This window comes from Ascidia mentula, chromosome 3 (assembly GCF_947561715.1).
Source record: "Ascidia mentula chromosome 3, kaAscMent1.1, whole genome shotgun sequence".
NCBI lineage: Eukaryota > Metazoa > Chordata > Ascidiacea > Phlebobranchia > Ascidiidae > Ascidia > Ascidia mentula.
In genome coordinates, this window is record NC_138568.1 from 14,149,099 (window position 1) to 14,173,163 (window position 24,065).

Here is a 24,065-nt window from a genome sequence, read left to right on the forward strand (position 1 = left end):
TTCGAGATATTAACAATACAAACTTGACAATAAATTCAAGTATATGCGAGCAAAAAAATGCTGACATGTCGAAAGACCGGTAAAACTGTGTATAAATTGTTTGCATGACACAAGAAATCAATAAACCTCCTCTATTAATGCAGATACTCATTCTGTGAAATGAATTTCATAAATTTTATGTTTGTGAGTCGATTCGCAATTCATTTGCAAAATAAAAATGTAAACAACAAATACATCAGGAAAAAAGGTTTTCAGTAACGATAGACAATGGAGGCCATGCAATTCCAGTAATCAGAGGTGTAAAACTTAACATGATCTCCTATTCTATCTCTTAAAATGATGTTTTGACATGTGGACTTTTATTTTCAGACAGAAGAATTTTAGCAAGGCAACTGCCGCTTGGAAAACAAAGTAAAGTGAGTAAAGACGATTGTGGAGAAAACAAAACATGACCGTGATGTTGACAAGAGCTTAATGGAGGTAACTTATGGTCAAAATTGTGTGTGATAGTTTGACACACTTTATGCTTTAACAGAGTGAAGATGATTGTGGAGAAAACAAAATGTACACACATAAATCAGGATGCCGAATATTTTTGTAATTTAAAAAAAGAGTTAAGCATGTGTAAACACAATACATTTCATTGATGTATATCGTGGCAGCTGGCCAAATTCAATAGCTAGGCTGCAAATACTGGTCAACAATGTGACAGGAATGACCTCGTGTTGGAAAAATCTATCCAAGCTACCTGTAATTTGTAACATGGATTGGTAAAGTTTGCATCTGTATTCACACAACCGACCAGGCATACAGCAAAACGATTTAGCAAACTCACCTTGCAACCCTAGCTTAAAGTTCTTGTTAAATCTTGTTTTTGTTGAAACAAAGTTTCCCGCACTGATGAAATGCCCTAACGTTTAGTGCAAATGACAACTGTAGACTATATTATCGATTTAGCATGCAGTGGATTAGTAGTGCAAACAGAAAACACACAAAGGTGCCATTTTGGTGCCACGTGGGAAAAATTTGGTGACATGCGTGCCATGTTGGTGCCACGTGGGCCGTGCCACTTTTTGGTTACAACCCCTGTTGCATTTGACAGCGATACTAGCTGTGAAGTTCTTCAGATATCTGTTGGTAAGAATTTCTTCAAATTTTGGGCAACTAGCTGAAGCAGGTAAATGCTAATTTTTTTGCAGACAACTTGGAAAATGATGACTTTCAAATCATAGAATCCGAACTAAAACCACAGTTATTTCCTTCTTACAACAGACAAAAAGAAAATTTGAAGATATTAAACACCAACTATTAGAAGAAGAAATTGCAATGAGAAGAAAGGAGCATGAATGGAAAAAACAAAGACATGAACTTAAAATAAAAGTCATTTGAAAATATTTAGTGTAATTATGTGCATTGATTTATGTTTTCTTTTTCTTTCAGCGCCTTTAATATATTTATTAGATGTGCAGTATCAGTTTTATGTCTTATATTTGTTTATGTTGCTGTTTAAAGTTTTATTGATTTTGTTACATTTGTTCCTTTTATTAATTTGCAGATTATTAAACCAAAATTTAGTTTTTACCTGCCAAAAAATGTCCATTCCATCACAGGAGCTCATGAAAACCTTAGAGCGAACCGAGCCCATTCCGCCAAGGAGATTGCAAAACCCGTTAAACAAGTTTAGCAACTCAGAGTTTAAAAAACGGTTCCGACTCAATAAGGAAACATTCCACATACTATTCACCAACATCAAAAATGATTTTCCTTCAGCAAGAAGAAATTCTGTACCAAACTTTGTGCAACTTTTAATTGCCCTCCGTTTTTTTGCAACGGGGAATTTTCAGCGCACTGATGGCGACCTTTTGGGCTGAAGCCAAAGCAGCGTCTGTAGAATTATTGGCCGCGTTGCCAAAGTGCTGGCCCAGAAAGGGAAACACTTTAATAAATTCTGCAAAGCAAGTTTTTCTGGTGTTGCTGGAGTCATTGGTGCCATAGATTGTGCTCATATCCCCATTGTATCTCAGGAGGTGATCAAGCGGAAGTGTTCCGGAACCGGAAAGGTTTCTTTTCGTTAAATGTTCAGTGTGTAATGTAGAAATAATATTTCTGAAGTCGGCAAGAAATGCTTTTTCTGAAAACGGATTGACAGCGAAATTTGCATGCATGTACAAATCTGTTATTTTGATGAAATTGTAATAAAGGGAATAAAAAAAATAAGAACTTACAGTGGTGTTGTTGTTACTTTAAGCTAATCAAATGAGGAAGTTGCATAATTCAGTTGGGCCGACATGAAGGTACTCCATGTGTTGGGGCCCACAGAGCGCGATGTGCGACCAATTGAAGAGCTGAAAGCAGAAAACAGTTTATGTTCAATGCCCACTGGAAAGCGGATAGTCAATTTAGGTAAGTTTACTTGTTTTATCGAGGACATATGCCATGAACACCATACTTTTGACAAACAAGGGGGCTTAGGACATGTGCGCAATGTTGGGTGTGGTTTTACTGCAAGATCTGCATGTTCAACATGCCTGTTTTCGTCTGCATTCATGTCTTTGTACAAAGAATGTCAACGGCCTGCTGACCTGAAGCAGAAAGGGGGTCAGAAGACTTTTGCTGTTAATGCATGGTGCCACTGGAATCAGTGTTATCACTGCGCAAGGGTTTCTCAGCTACCGTGACCTGCCCTCGCCTAGTGCCAGCACAATTGTTAATTTGACCAGAAATGAAAGCAATATGCAAGCATTGCGCAATGATTGCATCCGAAGAAATGAACAATGTGGTCTTCCATTTGAGCACCCAGTCAATCTACAGTTTGACTGTCGCTACACTCTGCGCCAAGACACACCTGGGTCAAGCAGCAAGTCAAATTGTGAGAATATCAGCAGAAAACAGCAGTCCCGCCAAAGATGTTCTGGCTGTTTCGACTATGACAAGAAAGTCCAGGAACCCACGTTACACAAAGTCAAGGCAATTACTTTTTGGTGAACATTTGCCAATTGGCTACTTGAAATGGGAGATCGGGCGTGAGTTGGGAGCTATTCTTTCCTGTCACAACTTGCAAGTTGGAAAAATCACCACTAACACCAACAGCAAGCTATTCGATGGGCTTTCTACATCACTCCACCAAATCCACGACATTGTCCACAGGGCAAGATCTCTCTATCGTGCTGTTCGAAAAATTTCTAACAGCTCTTCCCAGAAGAGGACCATCAACCCAAAGTGAAAAATCACCACCCCAAGAAGCTGGCAGAGGAAACACAGACTCGCCTAATGGCATAATATGCTGGTTGTGTCCAGCAATATGACACACACTATTCAGACATCAGCAGAAAGATGGATGCTGCCATTAATTGCTTCCATAAAAATCACACATACTGCAAGGTTCACTCCTACGTTTGCCGAAGAAGAAAATCGCAAACATGGGTTTTCTGTAAGGCACATGGGAGTGAAAATGACCCAAGAAGATCAGGTAAGATGCAAAAAAGAAGTCAGCAAATTTGTCACCACAGCAAATGTCTGCATAATGATGCTTGGACTTGACAGGAACAAATGTGAAAGTGCTAACTCAACCTCCAGCTATGTCAAGCCCTAGGACATACTACTCAACCTGCAGTGGTCGGGCTCATGCAGCAGTTCTATGCAGGAACAATGGAATTGGTTCAGCATATGCTTTGACTAGCATTTATGGTGATGACCATTGTAGAAGGGGTTTTCTACCATGACTGAGCCATAGCCATTCCCCGACACCGCTCCTTTCCAAACCATGCATCTTCCTTTTTGTCTGTCCTGGAGGTTTGCAAGTCTTGGTATTCTCTCTATCGTGCTGTTCGAAAAATTTCTAACAGCTCTTCCCAGAAGAGGACCATCAACCCAAAGTAAAAAATAACCACCCCAAGAAGCTGGCAGAGGAAACACAGACTCGCACAGACTATTCAGACATCAGCAGAAATATGGATGCTGTCATTAATTGCTTCCATAAAAATAACACATACTGCAAGGTTCACTCCTACGTTTGCCGAAGAAGAAAATCGCAAACATGGGTTTTCTGTAAGGCACATGGGAGTGAAAATGACCCAAGAAGATCAGGTAAGATGGAAAAAAGAAGTCAGCAAATTTGTCACCACAGCAAATGTCTGCATAATGATGCTTGGACTTGACAGGAACAAATGTGAACGTGTTAACTCAACCTCCAGCTATGTCAAGCCCTAGGACATACTACTCAACCTGCAGTGGTCGGGCTCATGCAGCAGTTCTACGCAGGAACAATGGAATTGGTTCAGCATATGCTTTGACTAGCATTTATGGTGATGACCATTGTAGAAGGGGGGTTTTCTATCATGACTGAGCCATAGCCATTCCCCGACACCGCTCCTTTCCAAACCATGCATCTTCCTTTTTGTCTGTCATGGAGGTTTGCAAGTCTTGTTATCCTGGCGGTCTCCGTGAGTTTTGACTGCCCAGTTGTTGTGATACATAAATTTGATTGTACTTACTAACATGTCGTTTCGGAAGAGTGCTGTTCCTGTATCATCAATTTTCAGTATGTTATGTTTGAACCTTGGCATTTGGCCTACTTCTGCGCTGTTGTTTGTCATGATTGAAGTAAGGTTTTCCCTTTACCGGCTTCTCCATGGAAGACTATGTGTGGTGCTAGTTGGATGCCGTCTCCGTTTGCTGGTTGCAACCTTCCAACGCTGCAGGATTATCTTTGACTCGTGTTCTTCGCTTCGTTGATTATTTGGTTGATCGCTGCCTCTGCCTTCTTCCATGGCTTGAATGATTTTGCCATTCTTTCGAATGCTTTCTTCATAAGTCTTTTTCATTCTGTGCTTGTTGGAATGCGTTTGGAATGTTTTTGCTACTTCCTCTGCTAAGACCCTGCAGGGTACTCGGCTTCCCTGACAATTTTGTCTCGATGATCAATCAAGGTCGGCTGACCTGTTGGCTAATTGCCACGGAATTGTCTGTTCACCTGTGCTCTCGGCTGAGATGCAGGCAGGCAGGCAGGCAGGCAGATATCCGTTTATTGATCGAATGGAATAGAATGGTCATAAACTGGAAGTCACGTGACAGGCGATATTGTGAGATAAAGGCAGTGTGTTCGTAAATACCATGTGGATAAGTCTCTACGGAATTATTAAGATAATGTGTCCCTGTCAAACAAAAACTCCCCCCAATGATGGACACGGGAAAAAGTTCTTATCAAAACAGCTTCCAGCTGCGACGTTGTCCCACATAAGGCTTTGTAATGTATTTCCTGCGTTCCTGAATTTGCTGTTTTTGGTTTGTATTGCTAGCTCTGTTGGGATGTCAGACATGTTCTTGTGCATGAAGGCTACGTAAGCAAGGTCGCCTTTGATGCCACAAAAACTCGTCCAGGTATATTGGGATAAAGTCCCTGTGCACACCATTTCTCCTTAGCCGACGACTATAGGTTTTCTATGATGTTGGTGTGGCGTCACATATTGCTCAAAATGGTTTACCGTTTTGTGAATATAACCGATGTCTACATGAGCAAAAACACATGTTTAAAGAAATTGTATGTAGTCAGAAAGTGAAGTTACTTTCTAAATCATTGTATGCACGCCACTTGTCCGACCAAGTTTCGGTCCCAGGCAAGATGTGTCAGAGGGGGATGACGGCCTCCAACGTTTGAAGGGACTAATTCCTGTTTTTTTTCCGTTTTTAAAAAAAAAGTACTTTTGTGCGTTGATTTCACCAAACACCCACTGCTGGGGAATGGCGCGAGCCTGGGCTTTCGAGCACGGCTTACTACGAGCCACAAACGACTCCGTCGATGGTGTAGATGCGTGCTCTTTTCAAGGAAACCCCGTATAGATCTGACACCCAGTGTTGCCAGATTTTTTTTGCGGAAAGCGCCCAATTTTTTTTTTATCACGCCCAAAAGCGCCAATTTCGGCAAAAACAACACGCCCAAAAGCGCCCAAAATTTGGATAAAGAGCAAAATGTATTGAAGCATATTTTTTATCTAAAATATATGCTAAAAAGTACTATTCTTGTAAAACATGACTGTTATTCAAAATAAATGTTAAAAATTAAAAATTTTTAAAACATGACTTTTCACAACTTGGTTTATTTGACATTTTGTACGTTCTGTGGATTCTATTGATGTTACGGATTTCGCTGCCAAAAAAGTTTGGGTAACACTGCAGAGTGCAGCCTGGCGTGGGGAGACCATGTGCATTGTGCCATGTGGTGGGCACGTCACGTGGACCGGTGGACTGCAAGTCGACTTGTCCTGCCTTTAACTGTTTTAATGATGGGCATGTTCATTATGCTAGTTTTATAAGTAATGCTTTTTTGTACATTTAAAGTGAAGTAGGTTTTTTATTTTATATATCTTAGTGTTGTGTATGAAGTTAGAGAAAATCCAAAATCATCACAGGAATCAGCGTGCGCAGTAGGTCGGATCATACACTGACACTGATCTGCTGTTACTCCCTTTCAAGTTTTCAGAATGGTATGCATCAATGTAAGTATGTTGTTTCCTGGAAATGTATTGTGGTATGGTATACTCTAGCATATGACAATGAGCATGTACACCTCAAAAGAAGTTAGATATTCTCAACACTACAAATGAATAACAGTGGAGACACTCTCAACACTAAACGCAAAAAAAACAGTGGAGACACTCTCAACACTAAACGCAAAAAAAACAGTGGAGATACACTCAACACTAAACGCAAAAAAAAAACAGTGGAGATACTCTCAACACTACAAATGAATAACAGTGGAGACACTCTCAACACTAAAAAAACAGTGGAGATACTCTCAACACTAAACGTAAAAAAAACAGTGGAGATACACTCAACACTAAACGCAAAAAAAAACAAAACAGTGGAGATACTCTCAACACTACAAATGAATAACAGTGGAGACACTCTCAACACTAAAAAACAAAACAGTGGAGATACTCTCAACACTACAAATGAATAACAGTGGAGACACTCTCAACACTAAACGCAAAAAAAACCAGTGGAGATACTCTCAACACTAAACGTAAAAAAACAGTGGAGATACACTCAACACTAAACGCAAAAAAAAACAAAACAGTGGAGATACTCTCAACACTACAAATGAATAACAGTGGAGACACTCTCAACACTAAAAAACAAAACAGTGGAGATACTCTCAACACTACAAATGAATAACAGTGGAGACACTCTCAACACTACAAAATGAATGAATTTAAATCTCAAATAAGGAATCTAGTGACATGTCATCTTCTGGCTTGTTAATTTCATAAATTTGGCTCGTAAACCTGTTTAACATGTTCTTTGTTGGTGTGAATTTATTACAGCAGATTTCATTTCGAGACATAAAGCTACGAATGTGCAGAAGGGCTTGCAGAAGAGGTTGCTGCATCCTATTTCTTAACTTTGATTTTAACAAGTTCATTGTTGAAAACATTCTTTCTACAGATGCATTGCTGAAGGGAAGAGACAGAAGTGTCAAAGCAAACTCTCCTAGTTCCTGAAAACAATGGGCTCCTGCTGCATCAGTGTAGCATATCACCTCCACCCAGAACTGCTCTGTCTGCTCATCAGAGAAGTATGGCCACTTTATTAGAGCAATACGGTTCCATTGTTGTTCAAGGATGCTTAGACTCCCGTTGAAAATAGATATAAAAGAAAGGTCATTTAATCTGGGTTTGCTTCCAAGCATAGAAGAAGGGCATAAAACTGAAAGAGATTCCAGCTGTTGGATATTGGTCGGAAGTCTCTTACGCATTTCCTCAAGGAGTTGTAACAAAAATTGACGACACCTTTCCTTTATTTTGATTTTTTCTTGTACAACGATACCTGACTGACTGTCACATTCAATTGAAAACTCTGCCCCAAAATACATGGCTGCCACAGGAAGATGATGAGATGGATCACCAATGTCAAAATCGAGTACTGAAGACCATGATGTAAATGTGAAGGATTTCATTACCATCTTCAAAATTGTTGTATAGAGTGTCACAAGTTCTGTCAGAAGTTTTACAGGTGAGCCCTTGTCTAACTGAAATAGCTTGTTCACTCTATTTAGTTCCTGTAAAATTGGACGTAAAAATAACAAGTATAACTTATTTACAGGGTTGTTGTACATACTGTATAACTGTTCAGCAGCGTAACATCGCTCCATGTCACGGGTTAGCTGAAAATGCAGTTTTAGCTCGTCAAATTGCTCTAAAACCCGTTGTACACATGGTGCAATAGAGAGCCAACGAGTATCAGAGAGCTTCAGAATATTCAGAGGCTCTTCACCGACGTTTATTGTACTGTATACATCACGATATTTTTTTTGCCTCATAGTGCTGCATGAGAACCACTTGTACGTTTCAGAAACCATGAACTCAATGCTCCTTGGCAGGGACCTTATGGCATATGATGTGCATAACTGTATTGAGTGGCAAATGCACCTTATATGGACAATATCTGGACGAACCTCCCGAAATCGTGATATAACAGAATTGCTTCTGCCACACATTGTGTTACATCCGTCTGTGGCCAGACCAACACATCTTTTTATAGAAAGTTTGTTGCAGTTTAAAAATTCCAAAATAGCCCTATATATGCTTTCGGCTGTGCCAGATTGTAGGGAAATTAATCCAAGAAATGCATTTTGAATTTTACTTTTGCTTTTGCTGTAAAATCTTACAACAAGACATAACTGTTTTTCTGTGGCTATGTCAGTACTTTCATCTATGATTAGAGAAAATTGTGTTTCCTCTAGATCCGCCAGGAGCTCTTCCAAAATTGATGGGGATAGAGCATTTCTAATCAAAGCAGAACACTTGGTTCTATGCAAACTGATCGTTTTGCCTGTAACGCCCTGAACAACTTCCCCAAGATGATCCACTGCGCAAAGACTAGAGTGGCAAGCCACGTGAACTGCAATTCGCAATTCAGCAATTTTCTGAGATACATCAGCGACATTGCTGGTGCATCCAAACTTAAACAGCGTGTTTGCACCAACAAGGGCACCTGAATTTTTTTTGTGCTTGTCGCACTTAGCGTGTCGGTACAAATCGGTGCGATGAGCTCTCACATCACATTTGCAATACTTGCACAATACCTTTGTTGTGTCGTTCTCCGAAGGCTCAATCCACTTTCTAAGTAGGTCATCGTGCAGCCAATTTTTATTGAAACTTTTCTTGTATTGCGCCCACTTTCCCATCTTTATTTACTTCTTTGTACGAGTAATGCGTTCTAAGTTCATTCATTCATTCATTACAATTTAACTAGTAGTACAGTTGTCGGCTACATGATTATGATGTCATAGTTGTTTGTGTCGTCAGTTTGTAGTGTTTATGAGAGTTGAATCTTAGTGTACTCAGTTGAACAGTAATGTCGTGACGCATTTATTAAAGTAGGGATAAACTTCTGATATTTTTGAAACCCGCCCAAATGCGCCCAAAGCGCCAGTGTCTCAAAAAAAGCGCGAGTGATGATGACAACACGCCCAATTGGGCGGAAAAAGCGCCCAACTGGCAACACTGCTGACACCATTTCAGAATTAACAATCTTTTATTAGACATGACAACAACTTGAACAGACGTCAATTTGAGTTATCGTCCGGTAATAGTCTAGAATTGTTGGAATGGGCATTACATCGCTTTATAAACACATTATTACTTATATAACTGTACATCTTGTGACTTGTTTCCAACGGCGGTAAAGCGCGTCGACATCGGTTTAACGTTTTGATGATTTTTGAGAAAGGGTTCTATTGTCTAGGAAGAACTTTAAACAGACGCACAATATAGTTATTACGTATTTGTGGTGTGCATAACACGACTCCATCTTCATTGTGACGTAGTTTGGGTTTTACCCGTATTTTGGGACATGCATAAGACAAGATTTTATTGTCTACACATGTAAGTTTTCCATTTCATGTGAAAGCCAAAAATAAATAATAAACATGAATAGATGCAATTACAACCATAATCTGCAACATTTATGTTGCCACAAAAAGTTAATGATAGTGTGTTTTGCCAATATCATAAATTTTTTTGTATCATTTGCTCGATTACATGGATGTATACGTACCGCTGCTAATTACAGAACACCCAAATGAAACTACCACTTCAAAAAGGAACCATAGGTAGTTCTTATAGTTACCCATTTAGTCTTTGATTGGTGATTTTGCAACCAACTGCCAGACTTAAAGTGCATTCCTGTGCTTTCTGTTCAGAAACAGACAGTCTCAAAATCTTAACTTGGCCTATGCACCGATACTTACAGCTGAATCCTCACTGGGGAAGTAAGATCTTCCGATTTTGCATAATTCTGTTTCATTCGAAAAGTTTGACCTTTCTCTTCGGTTTTCCAAATTTTTTTTTTCATTGCTATTCGATTTTCAATATGCTTCCTGAGACCAAACTCTTCTCTATGCAATGACATCAAAAGTTAGTTGCTTAAAAGACCCCCCCAAGACCGTTTATGGCCCCAATGGAAGTCATGAAGTCTTCCAGTGGGATCGGCAATATAGAACAAAATGGTATTACAAAAAAGTTATATCCAATCCAGAATACCGTATCCTATTTGTTATTGCTTCTGCACTGTAGCACAGTAAACATTAAGACTCTCTACGTGCTCGCCAGTCAAGCAAGAGCGTAATTTTATGGCTGTTAAACCTGCACTTGAAAAGCATCGTTTTGAAGATGCTGACGTTGCACAGGTACATGCGTATTTTAAGACCATTTCTTTCAATAGTTGTAGCTTTAGCATTTTTTAGTTTTAAGGTAGTCTGCAATTGCTGTGGTTATATTTGAATTCCCATTATCTGCGTCTTCAACGTCATTGCTGCTGTCGTCACACTCAATACCGCAACCCAGTTCGTCCAAAGGGTCGGCATTGCCATGTCGAATGATGCTGACCTGCAAAATTAATTGACACGAATTCCATCCACTTTTTTAAAGTAGCTGTTGTTTAATCAAAAAGGATAGTGTCATAGCCTGGTGCTAATTCATCTTGAAGCTTTCTCCTTCTATTAGACTGATAGGTCTGAGGTCGCGAACTATGGTATTCAAAATTAGTTCTGTAATCTTTTTTTAAGCATATAGCCACTGGTTTCGACTGCTTCCATGAACAACCCGAAATATCACCGTCACTTGATTGATTCAGATCAACGAAGAGGTGCTTTGCTTTTGTGTTTTAAAAAACTATCCGTACTGTTACAATAGCTCATCTCCAAATTACAGTAACGTAAAATGCTCCCCCAAACGTTTCCCAATAAGTTAACACTTTATTGCTATTGTTACGCATTGAAACGTCATTGTGTCGCGCTGATGGTGCAACATTCTCTAAACGTTTTGTCGCATTACATGATATACACTAAAGATTATTTGCCCGTGTCACGTCAAAACTGGAGCAATTTGGATTTAGGTAGTTGAGGATTTACTAAACCTGTTTTAATTTTTGTCTCCTGCAAACAATACTAGGCCTCCTAATGGGTAAATAGCCATGGCAATTGTGTTGGCCAAGAAGACAAAGCACAGGTAATAATGCAATCATGAAATAGAGCCCAATTTCCCAACCTTCACTCATGAATTTTGTCAATTGTTAAACAACACAAATTCAGATACAGTTATTGAATGTAGTAAAGAAAATGATCCTAAATTTCCATTATGACCCTCACCTACTGTGCAGTTTATGTAGTGACGGAATGTTCTTTTCGGGAAACACTATCTAATGCTCTGGAACAACCACGGCTGTGATGGCTATCAGATTAAATCCTAATAAACAATTAAGTAATGCACTTCCTATGGCATGTCACTACGGCAAAATAGGTGAAAGCAGGGTGGATAAGTACAAACGTACATTGAAGGGCGCAACCTTATACCAGTTTTAAAACAAGTTGGTGCACAGTAACCGGTGTAATATACACACTTGAATTTGTCGGTAAGGCATTTATGAAGAAACCAGAGTCGTGGAGTTTGGGATCTTTTATTATGTTATAAACCGTGTACGTCACTGCCAGTATAAAGTGGAACGACAGAGGAGGATTGGACCAGCAAGACTGAAAGATAGCGCTGCTGCAAGCATCATTGTAAGCGCGGGATACGGCTACCGAGGCATTATAAGAGCGCCTAATAGGAGCAGTACAACTATTATTTCCGGGTGAGGTGGCGAGCGCATCCTTACAAACGTTTACGACAGGAGGTGTTGCATGCATATTGTGCTAAAGATAGATGACGCAGGAGAGGCGTTCTTTGGCAGTAACCAACTCTGCAGTAGTGATGTGTTGCGCCGGATCCGGGTACTCGGCCGGATATTGACCAATTTTCAATACCCGGACCCGGCCGGATAATACACTTAATTTGGAAAGCATTTTCGTCCTAAAAACGCACAAACATTTCGCAAATTACTCGTTTTTGGGACCCAGTATGTGATACTCGCCGTCGTAAGATTTTTCTGTTATTTGTTATTAAGGTTTTTCGTGACGTGTTATACCATATTAATAAAATGCCCACGTTTATTTGTTTCACTCATGACAGGCTAGCCTTAACATAGCATTCTGTTTGGCAATCAAACATTTTTGCCATACCGATAAAATACACGAATCGGGATAACTATCCGGATCCGGCCGGGCCGATCTAGTCTGCAGTGAAATGTTTGTACCACGGTTTGTGTAGAGTCGAAACATGGCGACAGGTAGAATAATAAGCATCATGAGGCGTTTTATTATAGCAAGAGAGGGAGGAAATAGCAAAAGCGCTAGTCATCGATCAGCAACGTCTCATTATACCCGATATGTGTTATGAGATGATAGATTAATTGATGGAAAAGTTGACTAGAAAAGTGGAAATAGGCGTCGAGATTTCTGAATGTGTGAAACCATTCTGGACTACATTTTAGTATGGTGGCAAACCCGCAAAAGAGTGGAAAGTGGGGATTCAGATACAAAAGGATGGACGAAAATGGAAGAAGACACAGCGGTGGTAGACAGCGAATTATCGTCGTCACCAAGTCTAAGAAAGCATGGCGCGGATTTCAAGCGTCGCGGAGTACCCAGGAGAAACCCATGCGAACACAAAGGCATCAGTGTACAATGTTCGACCGAATATCAGAGATAATAGGAAAAAGTAGCCCTTGAATTTGAATGCTTGAGAAGTGATTCTGGGAATCATTTCCCATTCTGTTGAATCTAATTCTTAATTTGCTTTTATAGACACTGATGATGCTTTTAACGAAGCGAAATATATATGTCTAATCAAAGAAGACTGAAAGATTTTAACCTGAAACGAAAGTTTCCTAGACAGTTGCCTTAAATTTAAAGTCACGACATATCATAACTATGTGTTGACAACCGCATTAGAAGCTCGCTACACAACGACAGACTCACTTCATGCTACATGGAGCTGGAAAAAAGGGAAAGACATTATTAGGTAAGTTAATGTGCTTCAAGCTTAAATTGCAGCTGAAGAGCATTATCTTACAGGTCAACTACTCTTTCCGCGAGAAGTGGCAAGTATTCTGACCAAAGATTCAGCCGGAATAGGACAAAGGGCATTTTGAAGATCAACGACGTCATGACGAAGACTTTTTCGGATCCGAACAGCTAGTCATCGCCGCCTAATACATGTACCACAGTCTGTAGTCCGCCAAAACACATGGAGATAGGCTGGACAATAAGCCTTCATCGCCAAAAACATGGACCAAACACTATAAAGTACAAAGACTCGTAACAGCCGAAATGGCACCAGATACAGAATAGCTGAAGAGGAACCACCAGCAAAGAACCTAAGGAAAGCTCAGTGGAAGCATTGCTACCGTCTTTATTATTATTTCTTAGTTATAGCTTGAACACCCAACATTTTTGTTTGTAGAAACTGATGATGCCTTTTTAGGCGAAATATATTTTTCTCATAAAAGAAAACATCTGAGCTGTCCACAGATTGCTTTGTGAAATTTAACATACAATTAAACAGCATAAATTTGGATTATTACTCAAATGGTCTGTTAAAAGAAACTGCTTATTTAATGCAGTTTATGTTGGAACTGAACTTCGATTAAGGAGTGCCATTAATATGAAAGACACATTTCAGCACAAAACTGGAAATTTATATCTCCAGAATACTGGGATCCACCTGGACCATAATGGAACTTTTCTGATGTAATATCCATTTACCCCAAATGCAATGGACCAGAAGATAAAGTGCATAACATGTCAATTTTGAAATGGAAGAATTTATGTAATGTGGACAAGAGTTGCCCAAGAAAAAAAAGAAAATTTTGGACTCCAAATCATATCTGTACAGTGGTTAATCAAAACGATCTTGACATAGAATGTGGTGTAGATTCTGCTTTAAATTCGAATCTGAATGAAGCAAATCAAGACGTTTTGTCCTGTGAAGATCTAAAACATGGGTTTTTAAACTAGGGGGGCAATGACTAACCAAAAACATGAAATGTAACTTTAACATCCCTATGCCATCGACTCGGGCAACAGAACTTGTAAATTTGATGCGATCATGTATCAAGCAGATAGTTGTGTAGTCGCGTGATATAGGCGAACATTTGAAACCTTTTCGCTTCATGGGCTATTTTTTTAATTTTGCACAGGGCTTGCCTGGGGCCTGCTGATGAACGTGGTATTAACTGCAGTTCACCGGCTATGACGGCATTGCCCGCGTACAGCTTGGTGACAAGGTCTCTTATATAGGCGAACATTTGAAATCTTTCCGGTACATAGGATTTTTTTAAATTTTGCACGGGGTTTGCCTGGAGCCTGCTGATGAACGTGGTATAAGTTAAAATACCAACTCATTTCAAATTTCCCAGCGAAATGAACTTAACTGCAGGTCACCGGCTGTGAAGGCATAGAGCCTATTGCCCGCGTACAGCTTGGTGACAGGGTCTCTTGTATAGGCGAACATTTGAAATCTTTCTGGTACATGGGCTTGCCTGGAGCCTGGATTTAACTGCAGGTCACCTACTGTGACGAAATAGATGTCATTGGCCGCGTATACCTTGGCGACAAGGTCTCCTTGTATAGGCGAACATTTTTCAGTGCATTGTCCATATCATGCAATGTGTGTAAATTCGTTTAAAAAATGGTTCTTCGTTGTCGATGCATTTTACATTGATCTTCCAATTGTTTGAATCCTGATTGGCTGGAGAAACTGCTCCCGCTCTCTTCTCTTAAATTTTGAAATGACCAATGAACAGTCATTAATCGTTGTATACTTAAACTTTCTTGATGAATGTAGTACTTGTGCTGGAAGGTTGGCTTAAAACTTTTTAAAAATAAATAAATGCTGTAATATTTTGAGGGACATAAAATGAAAATGCAGTCTTCTTATATAGACCTGGTCACGCTTTTTTAACAAACTTCTATCCCTTCAATTGTGACTTAAACCCATTGTTGACAGGAAGTCAGAACCATGAATAGGCAAACGAATAAATAATCCCATTTGAGGTGGGCGAATAACACTATTGGCCAAGCTGAAATGCTGATTTTAAAAGTCGAAAAAACAAACATTTTAGGAATATGTCTGCCGCCAGTATGGTTAAGTAAATTTCTCAAAACACACTGCTGTGTTTAACGACTAAAGATCGAAGCTGCAATCGACGATGGGAAGAAGAACGCCGCCCAAGAAATATAAAGTTGGAGTTTCCGGAAAGCAGACATGTTTCCTCCGTGCTGAGGAGTCACCACTTCCTTCAGTGTTGTTGGTGACCGACAGCAACGGAAGGAACATTGTCTGCCCCTAGGTGGTATCGGCGAAAAGTAAACCTTTTACGTTAAGTGCCATTTCTATTCAAGAAGGAACACTGAACCATGGAGCGGAGGAACTTATCATTCTGGCTCTTGGTACGAACGACCTGGTCTCTCGACATGCTGATCACGACCATAACAGCGTCAGGACCGATTTTCAACAGCTACTCGAGGTGTGCCAACAAACGTACCCGCAGTCTCAGGTTGGTTACGTATATTGTATAACGGTGTTGTTTGTTCCTGTTACTGCCACCAAACCAAATTTTTCCACCGCAACCGTAAAATTGACATTTTTGCTTATATTTTTGAGTAGATTGTGATGGCTGGTATCTTGGAGCAGTCTGGTTTTAACGACCGAGGGAACTGAAGCGATCAATTCTATCTCTCGGACGTAGGACTGCGCCATTACATGGCAACTCTTCTGACTGTAGAAGATCCTATTGGTAAGAAAAATGGCCATATTGCGTGTCTTCTAGTGTTAAAACACCTTATAAGCACGAAAATACAAGAAGGATCCATTTTATGAAAAGTGTTTTGTTAGTGTCTGCGGCAGTATACATTATTTTAATGAAGAGCCACAACTATCAAGTTTTACCAACAACCTTAGAACAGCATTCCTCAAAACCAACAAAAAACAGAAAAAGTCCAAACCCCTTTAAGTGCATATGACACGGCCATGACAACTTTGCATAAAACTAGGTACATCTACAACAAACATATATCCAAAGTTTCACGGTTCTACGTCAACTAAAAAATGTAGAAAACTGCACGAAAAGTAACGGCGACCAAAAAGGAGAGAAGGACATCACATAAGGCGCGTGCGTCGAAAAAATGTATTGTTTAGATAGGAGAAGGCGCCTTTTTTTGCAGATATCGAATAGTTTCAAACATAGGAGAATCCACAGATTACGTTGCCGTAAAGGTCAGGGCAGGCTTTTGCATCACACAAAAATTTGTCATTGTGACGTCACGAATCAAAGGCTTATTTGTCCCTATGTAGCGGAAGACCATAGGGTATAGCAGAAACGACATAACTGTGAGTGGACAAAACGACAATGCTAAACTAACGGTTTGCCTCTGTCGTGTTTTCAAAAGTTCATGTATCACGTTAGCGATTCTAAATGCTGTAACAACAAGAACACCCTGTCCCAGTAACTGTTTTATTATTACACAACTAAATACGACACAATAGGTCGAACAGCGGCCATCTGTCTTCAGCTTAAATTAACATCAAAATCCGTTTATTGCACTTGTTCACTTATTGTCCCCTGCGTAATGCAGTATTATGCTTAAACCAGTTTTACAATGTTTTCCATTCCTACGCATAAGGCTTGCTGCCAGCACTCAGCGCACGACCGAAGCGCTTTCTATGACGTCACGCAACAATATCTTACTTTCGCACGATTTCGTTCGCAGCGGCACAAAAGTGCGACTTTGATCAGCTGTATCTCAGAAACCAGTCGTCGTATCAAACTACTTTTTTCGCCAAAAATGTTCTAAAGTTATGAACATCTCTTAGTTTGATTATTAACATGTTTTATTTTTACGTGTCATATGCACTTTAAGCTGCTTTGGTTGTGTCGTTGAGTGTACGACCAAAGAAGAGAAAGCAGGTGTTGGGTTCATCGACTGCCAGGACAATTTGCGATGCGTCTGCTAAGGCAGTTCGTACTCCAGGCAGAGTCGACAGTGGGCAACACTAAAAGGAGGGACGAAGTACACTAAAGGGAGGGACGGAGGAAAATTGCATCCCTAAGGGAGGGAAACAGTCAGAAGACACACTAAAACATAAATACATTTGCAAACAGGGCTGAAACCGTAAAATAATACAAATGAAAGGATAATAATTGTTAAGGGAAGGATTTGTCGCATAATTCGATGGAGGGAAGAATTTGTTGACCATTATGACCGAATATACTACAAAGTACATGCAACAAATAATGCACAGGAGCTTATGTGACACTGTTGGTCCGCCCTAAAACACGCCTGGTGGACTTGCTGTGCTGTGCTGTGCTTTAAATTGGCCACATTGGCTTGCACTCGCCATTCCATTTCTTGTGGTTTTAATTGGACTACTTTCGTACGTTTGTGATTCCAGATAGGTGTCAGATATACGAAGATTATAAAAAAAATTAAAAAAAAACATTTCAGAAGAGGGGCCTTTGATTTTGAACTGATTGTTTTTTTATACATTAATCACATTTTGTTGTTACGGATTTAAATGTTTAATGTTACGTGGTAAACAGGTCACGTATAAACAAACAACAATATTAACATTTTCAGTTTGTAAATTATATTAATATTGTACTGCATTTGCTAAAATATGTACATGTCCATACAAATCTCAAATGGTCAAAACCATAGGGGGAAGTTAGAACGAAATAGATCTGTGGCCGTAACAAGACAAATTAAATAGCAACAAAAAATGATGGTTATTTCTATACTTCACATTTATTTTTAATTAACATAGCAACTGTAATCCACAACTTTTTGATGCTTTGTTGTCCGTTATTACTTTGACTTTCCAAAAGTAATGGTTTTGAAAGTCGAGCTTTACACTTCACAGGAAGGGTCCACTGGTCGGCAGTTATCTGTTCTATATATTTGTTATAGCATATATACAACTCACACAATCGTAAATCGAAACAGGTTCATGCCTGCTGCTGTAATCGGTCATATCAAGAATATCTTATTTCGACTTCATAAACTATTTTGTACTTTAGTTTGTGTGAATAAGGTATGTTATGTCGACTGTCTCGTTACATTTTTACTTGCTTGTTACAATGACTAGCTCACAATGTTATTGCTGCGCTATATCGTTCTTAATATTTTGATTTCAGCACATGCATCAATGAAACAGTGCGTTTAGTCAAGATAATAGTTATGATAAAACCAAATAAATAAAAAACAAGTACCTATCCGGTTCGTCAAAGCTTTAAAACATTCAAAAATAAAAACCCACATTACAATTGAAGGAATGGGTTTTGGGAGGTTGGCATTAACAGCTAGAATGAGTTTACGCCGCCCGTTTGACTACGGATATCATGTTGTTTTGGCTTTTGTAAGCATCTCGATTTTTTTATATTTAATTTTTCCACGTGCGTTTAGTTTAGGCTCGGGCTGAAGCGTTGGTTTCGTAATTACCAAATCCTTGTGAACATCGCAACCGAAGAACTGACTGTCTTGTCGAAACATAAAGCACGCTGAAACCGTTTCGAGTAGCCTATTGCTTTTCAGCATCATGTTGAGTTTAGGTAACACCCCTCTCACGTTTACCCAAGCATACAACTACCTCATGAAACCGTCTAACATCCAAGTTGGTGCCATGGTGATAACTACACATGCGACCAGTACAGATTTATTTACAAAGGATGCGCCAAAAACAACGAAACAGGAATTTATAAAAGATATAAGATCAAAGCAAAAATCATTGGATACATTTCAACGTCTCGTTTACTCTCGTTTAGCTGAAGACAGCTCGAACGAAGCCATACCACTCTATTTAATACAGTATGTTGGAGAAGAGCCAGCAATGTTAAACAGGCCAGTTTTCTTTTCCACGGCAAAGCAGGCACTGGAAGAAGTCAAAAACGAGGTGAAAATAAATTCTGCCAAAAAAGCTTACAATAATATTCAAACAAAAAAAAGTAAAATCAAAGATCAATCGAGAATGCCAACCGACAGACCTAGAAACCGTAATGTACCAGACGAAAAAGGCTGGGTTTCTGACCAATGATGAAACTTTTTGCACCGTTGAATATGCCATACAAACAGAGCAGTTCGTCAGAAAACTGACCATGAGATGTCAATCAACAGTCCCCAGTTACAACAACTGATATCCTACAACACCACATTTAAAATGGGAGATTTTTACATTTCTGTGATTGTATGTAGAAACATATTTTTAGTAAAAGATCCTATTTACCCAGTGGCCTTTTGGAAATATTATTGTAATCACCGTGATTTTTTACGTGATGTTTTGACATCAATGGGCATGGAAAAAGGTGAAAACATACCATTCGTCACCGATGAGCCTTAAGCAAACTTTTCCACATCTGGCCAACATGTGCTGCAGCAACCACATTTTGCAAGACATCGAGCGATGGATTAGGTACTTTTGATGATCAAAAAGTTCTCAGAGTCAAAAACAGAAAAGTTCCAAAAAAAGGAACACACCTGCCGATTTGTAGCAGAAAAGTTTCCCATATTTCAGAATTCTTCTGCTGTTACAAATAACATTTCTGAGAGCATCTGGAGTGGAGCACAAAGAACTGCCCTTGCAAATGTAAAGCATTCACCACTAGTTCTACAACAAGCATATTCCTTCTTTACAGTTAAAAATTCCAGTTATTGAAAATCTTGAAACATCCTGGATAATCGTCCCATTGCTAAAAGTATTGAAAAGGCACCAACATACCGTATGACCCAAACTACTATGGCCAAGTTGTGCGTAAAATCCGGCATGATTGGATTTGCTTCCACAACCGGTGCATTTTCTGTTGCCTCCATTAACGGAAGAAAAGTAGATAGTAATGGCAGTGGAGATGGCTCTTGATGAGTTTAAAAGTAGAAGACAAATCATAATACTCAAGGAAGGGAGGAAAAAACCTAGGAGGAATGACTTAAGTTTTGAACACTGAATTCGTCTCACCTTTGCCAAATTTTGAGGAAAACTGGGATACTGCAAGTGATATGAATATGTCCAAATTTACGCACAGCGCCGACGTTGAAACTTATCCCTGGCTTGACAGTCCATGTCAATTGACTGTTTAAATAGTTGAAAATGGTTGGATGATGATGTGATTCAAAATTGCATTCACAAGTTATCTTTTAAAGGTCTTTTAAACAGATTCAAAGAAACAGGCGAGAAAAGAAGTAATACTAATGGCCTACCGTATTTTTAGATTTCTGCCATACTCAACATTCCAAAAGTTACAGAGGTATGATTAGGTCTTTGCTGGTTTCAAAACTATTTTGTTGCAGAGAAAACAAAATTCCAAAAAGGGCTGTGTAAGTAGAAATGGTTTATAACACAAATCTGTAATTTTCGTTTTCAGGTGGGTGCCAAGACACATTTTTTTTGCACTAACATATCAAGCTCCATCATGTGCATCCAACTTTTGGCTACTAAGTGTTATCATTTTATATTTAACGTATCCATTTGTTTGACAGGCAAATGTGGAAAGACAAAGCATAGTAAGCAAACTTAAGTAAATTTGATGAATTTAGTATTTTTTTGTTTATCATTAAATTTTACTGGTTCCCATATTACAGCCTTTTGTTTTATAGCAATATGAGGAATGTACCAACGTAGTAAGTTTATTTCCTGAGAATAGATCCACATATAGTAAGTGTGCTGTTTTATTTTTTGCTTAACAATTAAAACTATTCCTTTATTTTGTATCAGTCCAGATAAACCACAGAAAGTAAGTGCACTGTTTTATTTTTTACATTAAACACGGTCCAACTGGTTTAGATATGTGGCAAATCCAAACAATTAATGTTTTAAGAAAATAAATTTGGAATTACTGGTTTGTGTTCATTTTTTCCAGGAGGATGGCCATAAGACCGATGCGAGTATAAAGAAGTGTCGGGCTGAGTCAGAATGCTTCAAACACAAATTAGAACAACAGCATTAGCGAATTTAATGATTAGTTGTGTCGTTGCTTGCAGCAAAAATAAGATGCGAATCAGTCTATGCAGGCACTACCCCTTCCAACTTGTGATTTTACCGTGTGCAATATTGGGAGCATTTTCTTTTTCAGATCGAAGAATAAAAACGTTTCACTTTCTTTGTAAGTTGATTTAGTGGGCAGTTTTATAGCAAGTCAGCAATAAAGCACAGGATTTCCAACCACAGCCCTGGAGGCATCCTGAATGTGTGGTAGACGCCTCGCCTGCAGCCATATGAAACTGGGTTCGTACTTATTTAAAGGTTAACTAACCAACCTGGCTGTGTTCCGGTGTCACACCTAAAGAAGTTAACAGTTGACATACTTTCTTAAACTAACAAGCTGCAGTTCACGTCAGGTTTTCCAACCTGGCTGTGTTCCGGTGTCACACAGCGTGTATGACGTAACAGTCCATATTGTTTCATTATCGTTTAGAAAATCGATGCATGCGCTGGTGGAAGCTATTTGTATGTCAGTTGCTGCTGTGTAATAGATGTGTAGGACCAACGAGACAAGTTTATTTTGGTTGAAGTTGCATGTGTTTGTCATTTCCCATGGTTTATAGCCGATGAACAATATCTTTAGCCTAATCCACAGAACTAGTAACTGTTTGGCACGCACACGTGGCGCATGCATTTTGTGGCAAACAAGAAAAGGTGTAGGATCCTTGAATTTGATCGTTAAGAGTAGAACCTATGTGCATTGAACTATCTGCGAAAGTTATCACCTCACAGATTGAACTTGCAGTTCGCACGCCAGTTTAGGTATGCTATCAACACGTGTGCAACTCAGAACGGAATAAGGGAAATTCCCACTGCGTATCTTGCAGTTTTTACTGGTATACATGGGGAAGGTTTGTGACCTGGCTGTGTTCTGGTGTAGTAGCATTTACCGGCTAAGACGCTTGCTTGCCTTGATGAACACTGGGTTCAAAACTTTCGGATGACCAAATGGACCTTTCTTAGGATTTTAAATGAAATTAAAGAAGATTTAGAACCAGGTATAGGTTGAATGAAAGTAAAAATATACATGTATAATAATTGAAAGGGCAGTTAGAGAGCGACTTGCAATTATTTTATTTCAACTGGTATTATTGTTTTAGGGGTATCAAAATCTCCTGTTCACAACTGCATTCATAGGTATAATCGAGATTAACATATATATTTAGTTGAATAATTTGTGCGAAATGTCAACTAATGTCTTAAATATTATGCCATATACATGTGTGGTAAAACCATGACCTGTGAAATTTATCATCACAAGAAATGAAGTCGGAAGTTGCAGGCTTTCCTCGAACCCTATGTATGTTTATTGGAACTGGTATTTGGACTGAATTGGACTCCAATTTCCATTCCTTATCTCAACACAAAAAATCAAAACTGTTTGAAATATTGCTTATCCATTTCCTTTTGCTAGATGTTGAAAGACCGGAAATTTTGTCAACAGTATGCCCTTTCAACAAATAAGGAACGGAAACTTGTTTGTGTTGGGCTTTCATGAAAGAAAACAAATTATGGAGACGACCATATGCGAGTTGGAGGAAGACAAATGTAACGAAGAACAGGCGTTACAAGATTATGAATGAAGGAGAAAATTTATTGCCTCCCTTGATGGAAAGGTTAGAAGCATAAAAACATTTAGCCAGACTTTCCACAGTTCAAGCACCCAGTAGAATGCACAACTTTAGTGGACGAAAGCCCAACAACAAGCATTGTTAATGGAATGGGTCTGTTATATTACACCATTTCATCACTGAGGAACAACGTGAACTTAAATATGTTATTCAGTTTGGCGATCGAGGCGAGGTAGTGGCTCGAAAAAGAAAAGACAAAAATCAGCCTTATATTTTTTGTGCAGGGTCCATGAGAGATCCGGGTGACTGTCATATTACCATCGACTGATGTAGCGTATTTGCATTGTGTGCTTCTAACCCACTATAAAATGTTTTAGCCTTATTAGGTGTGTATTATATTATAGACCTGGATTTTCCAAACCCAGCTACCAATCTGTATTTAAAGTTGCAAACAAAACTACTTGATATTTGAATCAATGTGTTAGCCATGGTAGTGCAAACAACAACTTGTTGTGTTGGTGCTGTTTCATTGTGATGCCTTGGAGAGCCAGTAAATATACGCTTTGACAATGTAACGTGATGTCGTATCTGGTGAGAAAGACCAGGATTTTTTTACTTGTTTTGTAACAATGCTCCATGTTTGCAAACAATGGTAATTTTAACGCGCTTATTCACCGAACATTGGGTGGTTTTTGCATGGATTTTGTCCTATAATTTATTGTAGTTGCGTTTATTCAGTTGTTTAAACAGACAAATTTATTTGGGGTGGGGATCCCGAACGATAATGCCATTAAGTTTTTAACACTACGTAACCGTTCCAGTTAAATACTGTTAAAAGACTCGAAATAAAAATTTCTCTCCAAATAATTGTTTGCGGTTTTAAATTAAACGACTTGTACTGGCACCAACGTCTTCGAACCACTTTTGCCACCAGCATGTACACAGGAAAATCGATAACAATAGCGTTGGTCTGTTCGTGGTACTGCATACCAGTAACTCAACATTTATTCGCGCCGCCCGTGTCGAACACTTATCGACACGCTGTATGTAACTAATACTAACGTCCAGGTGGCATGATAAAATGCCCCTC

At 39.2% G+C, this 24,065-nt stretch overlaps 1 protein-coding gene across 1 annotated transcript; it reads right to left on the reverse strand.

Moving 5' to 3' along the window:
* Positions 1-7,210: 7,210 nt before the first annotated feature.
* LOC145895693 (uncharacterized) lies at positions 7,211-9,184 on the reverse strand. The gene has a single exon (XM_082984484.1). It carries the CDS (start codon positions 9,182-9,184, stop codon positions 7,211-7,213), a length of 1,974 nt encoding a protein of 657 aa, XP_082840610.1.
* Positions 9,185-24,065: the final 14,881 nt, after the last annotated feature.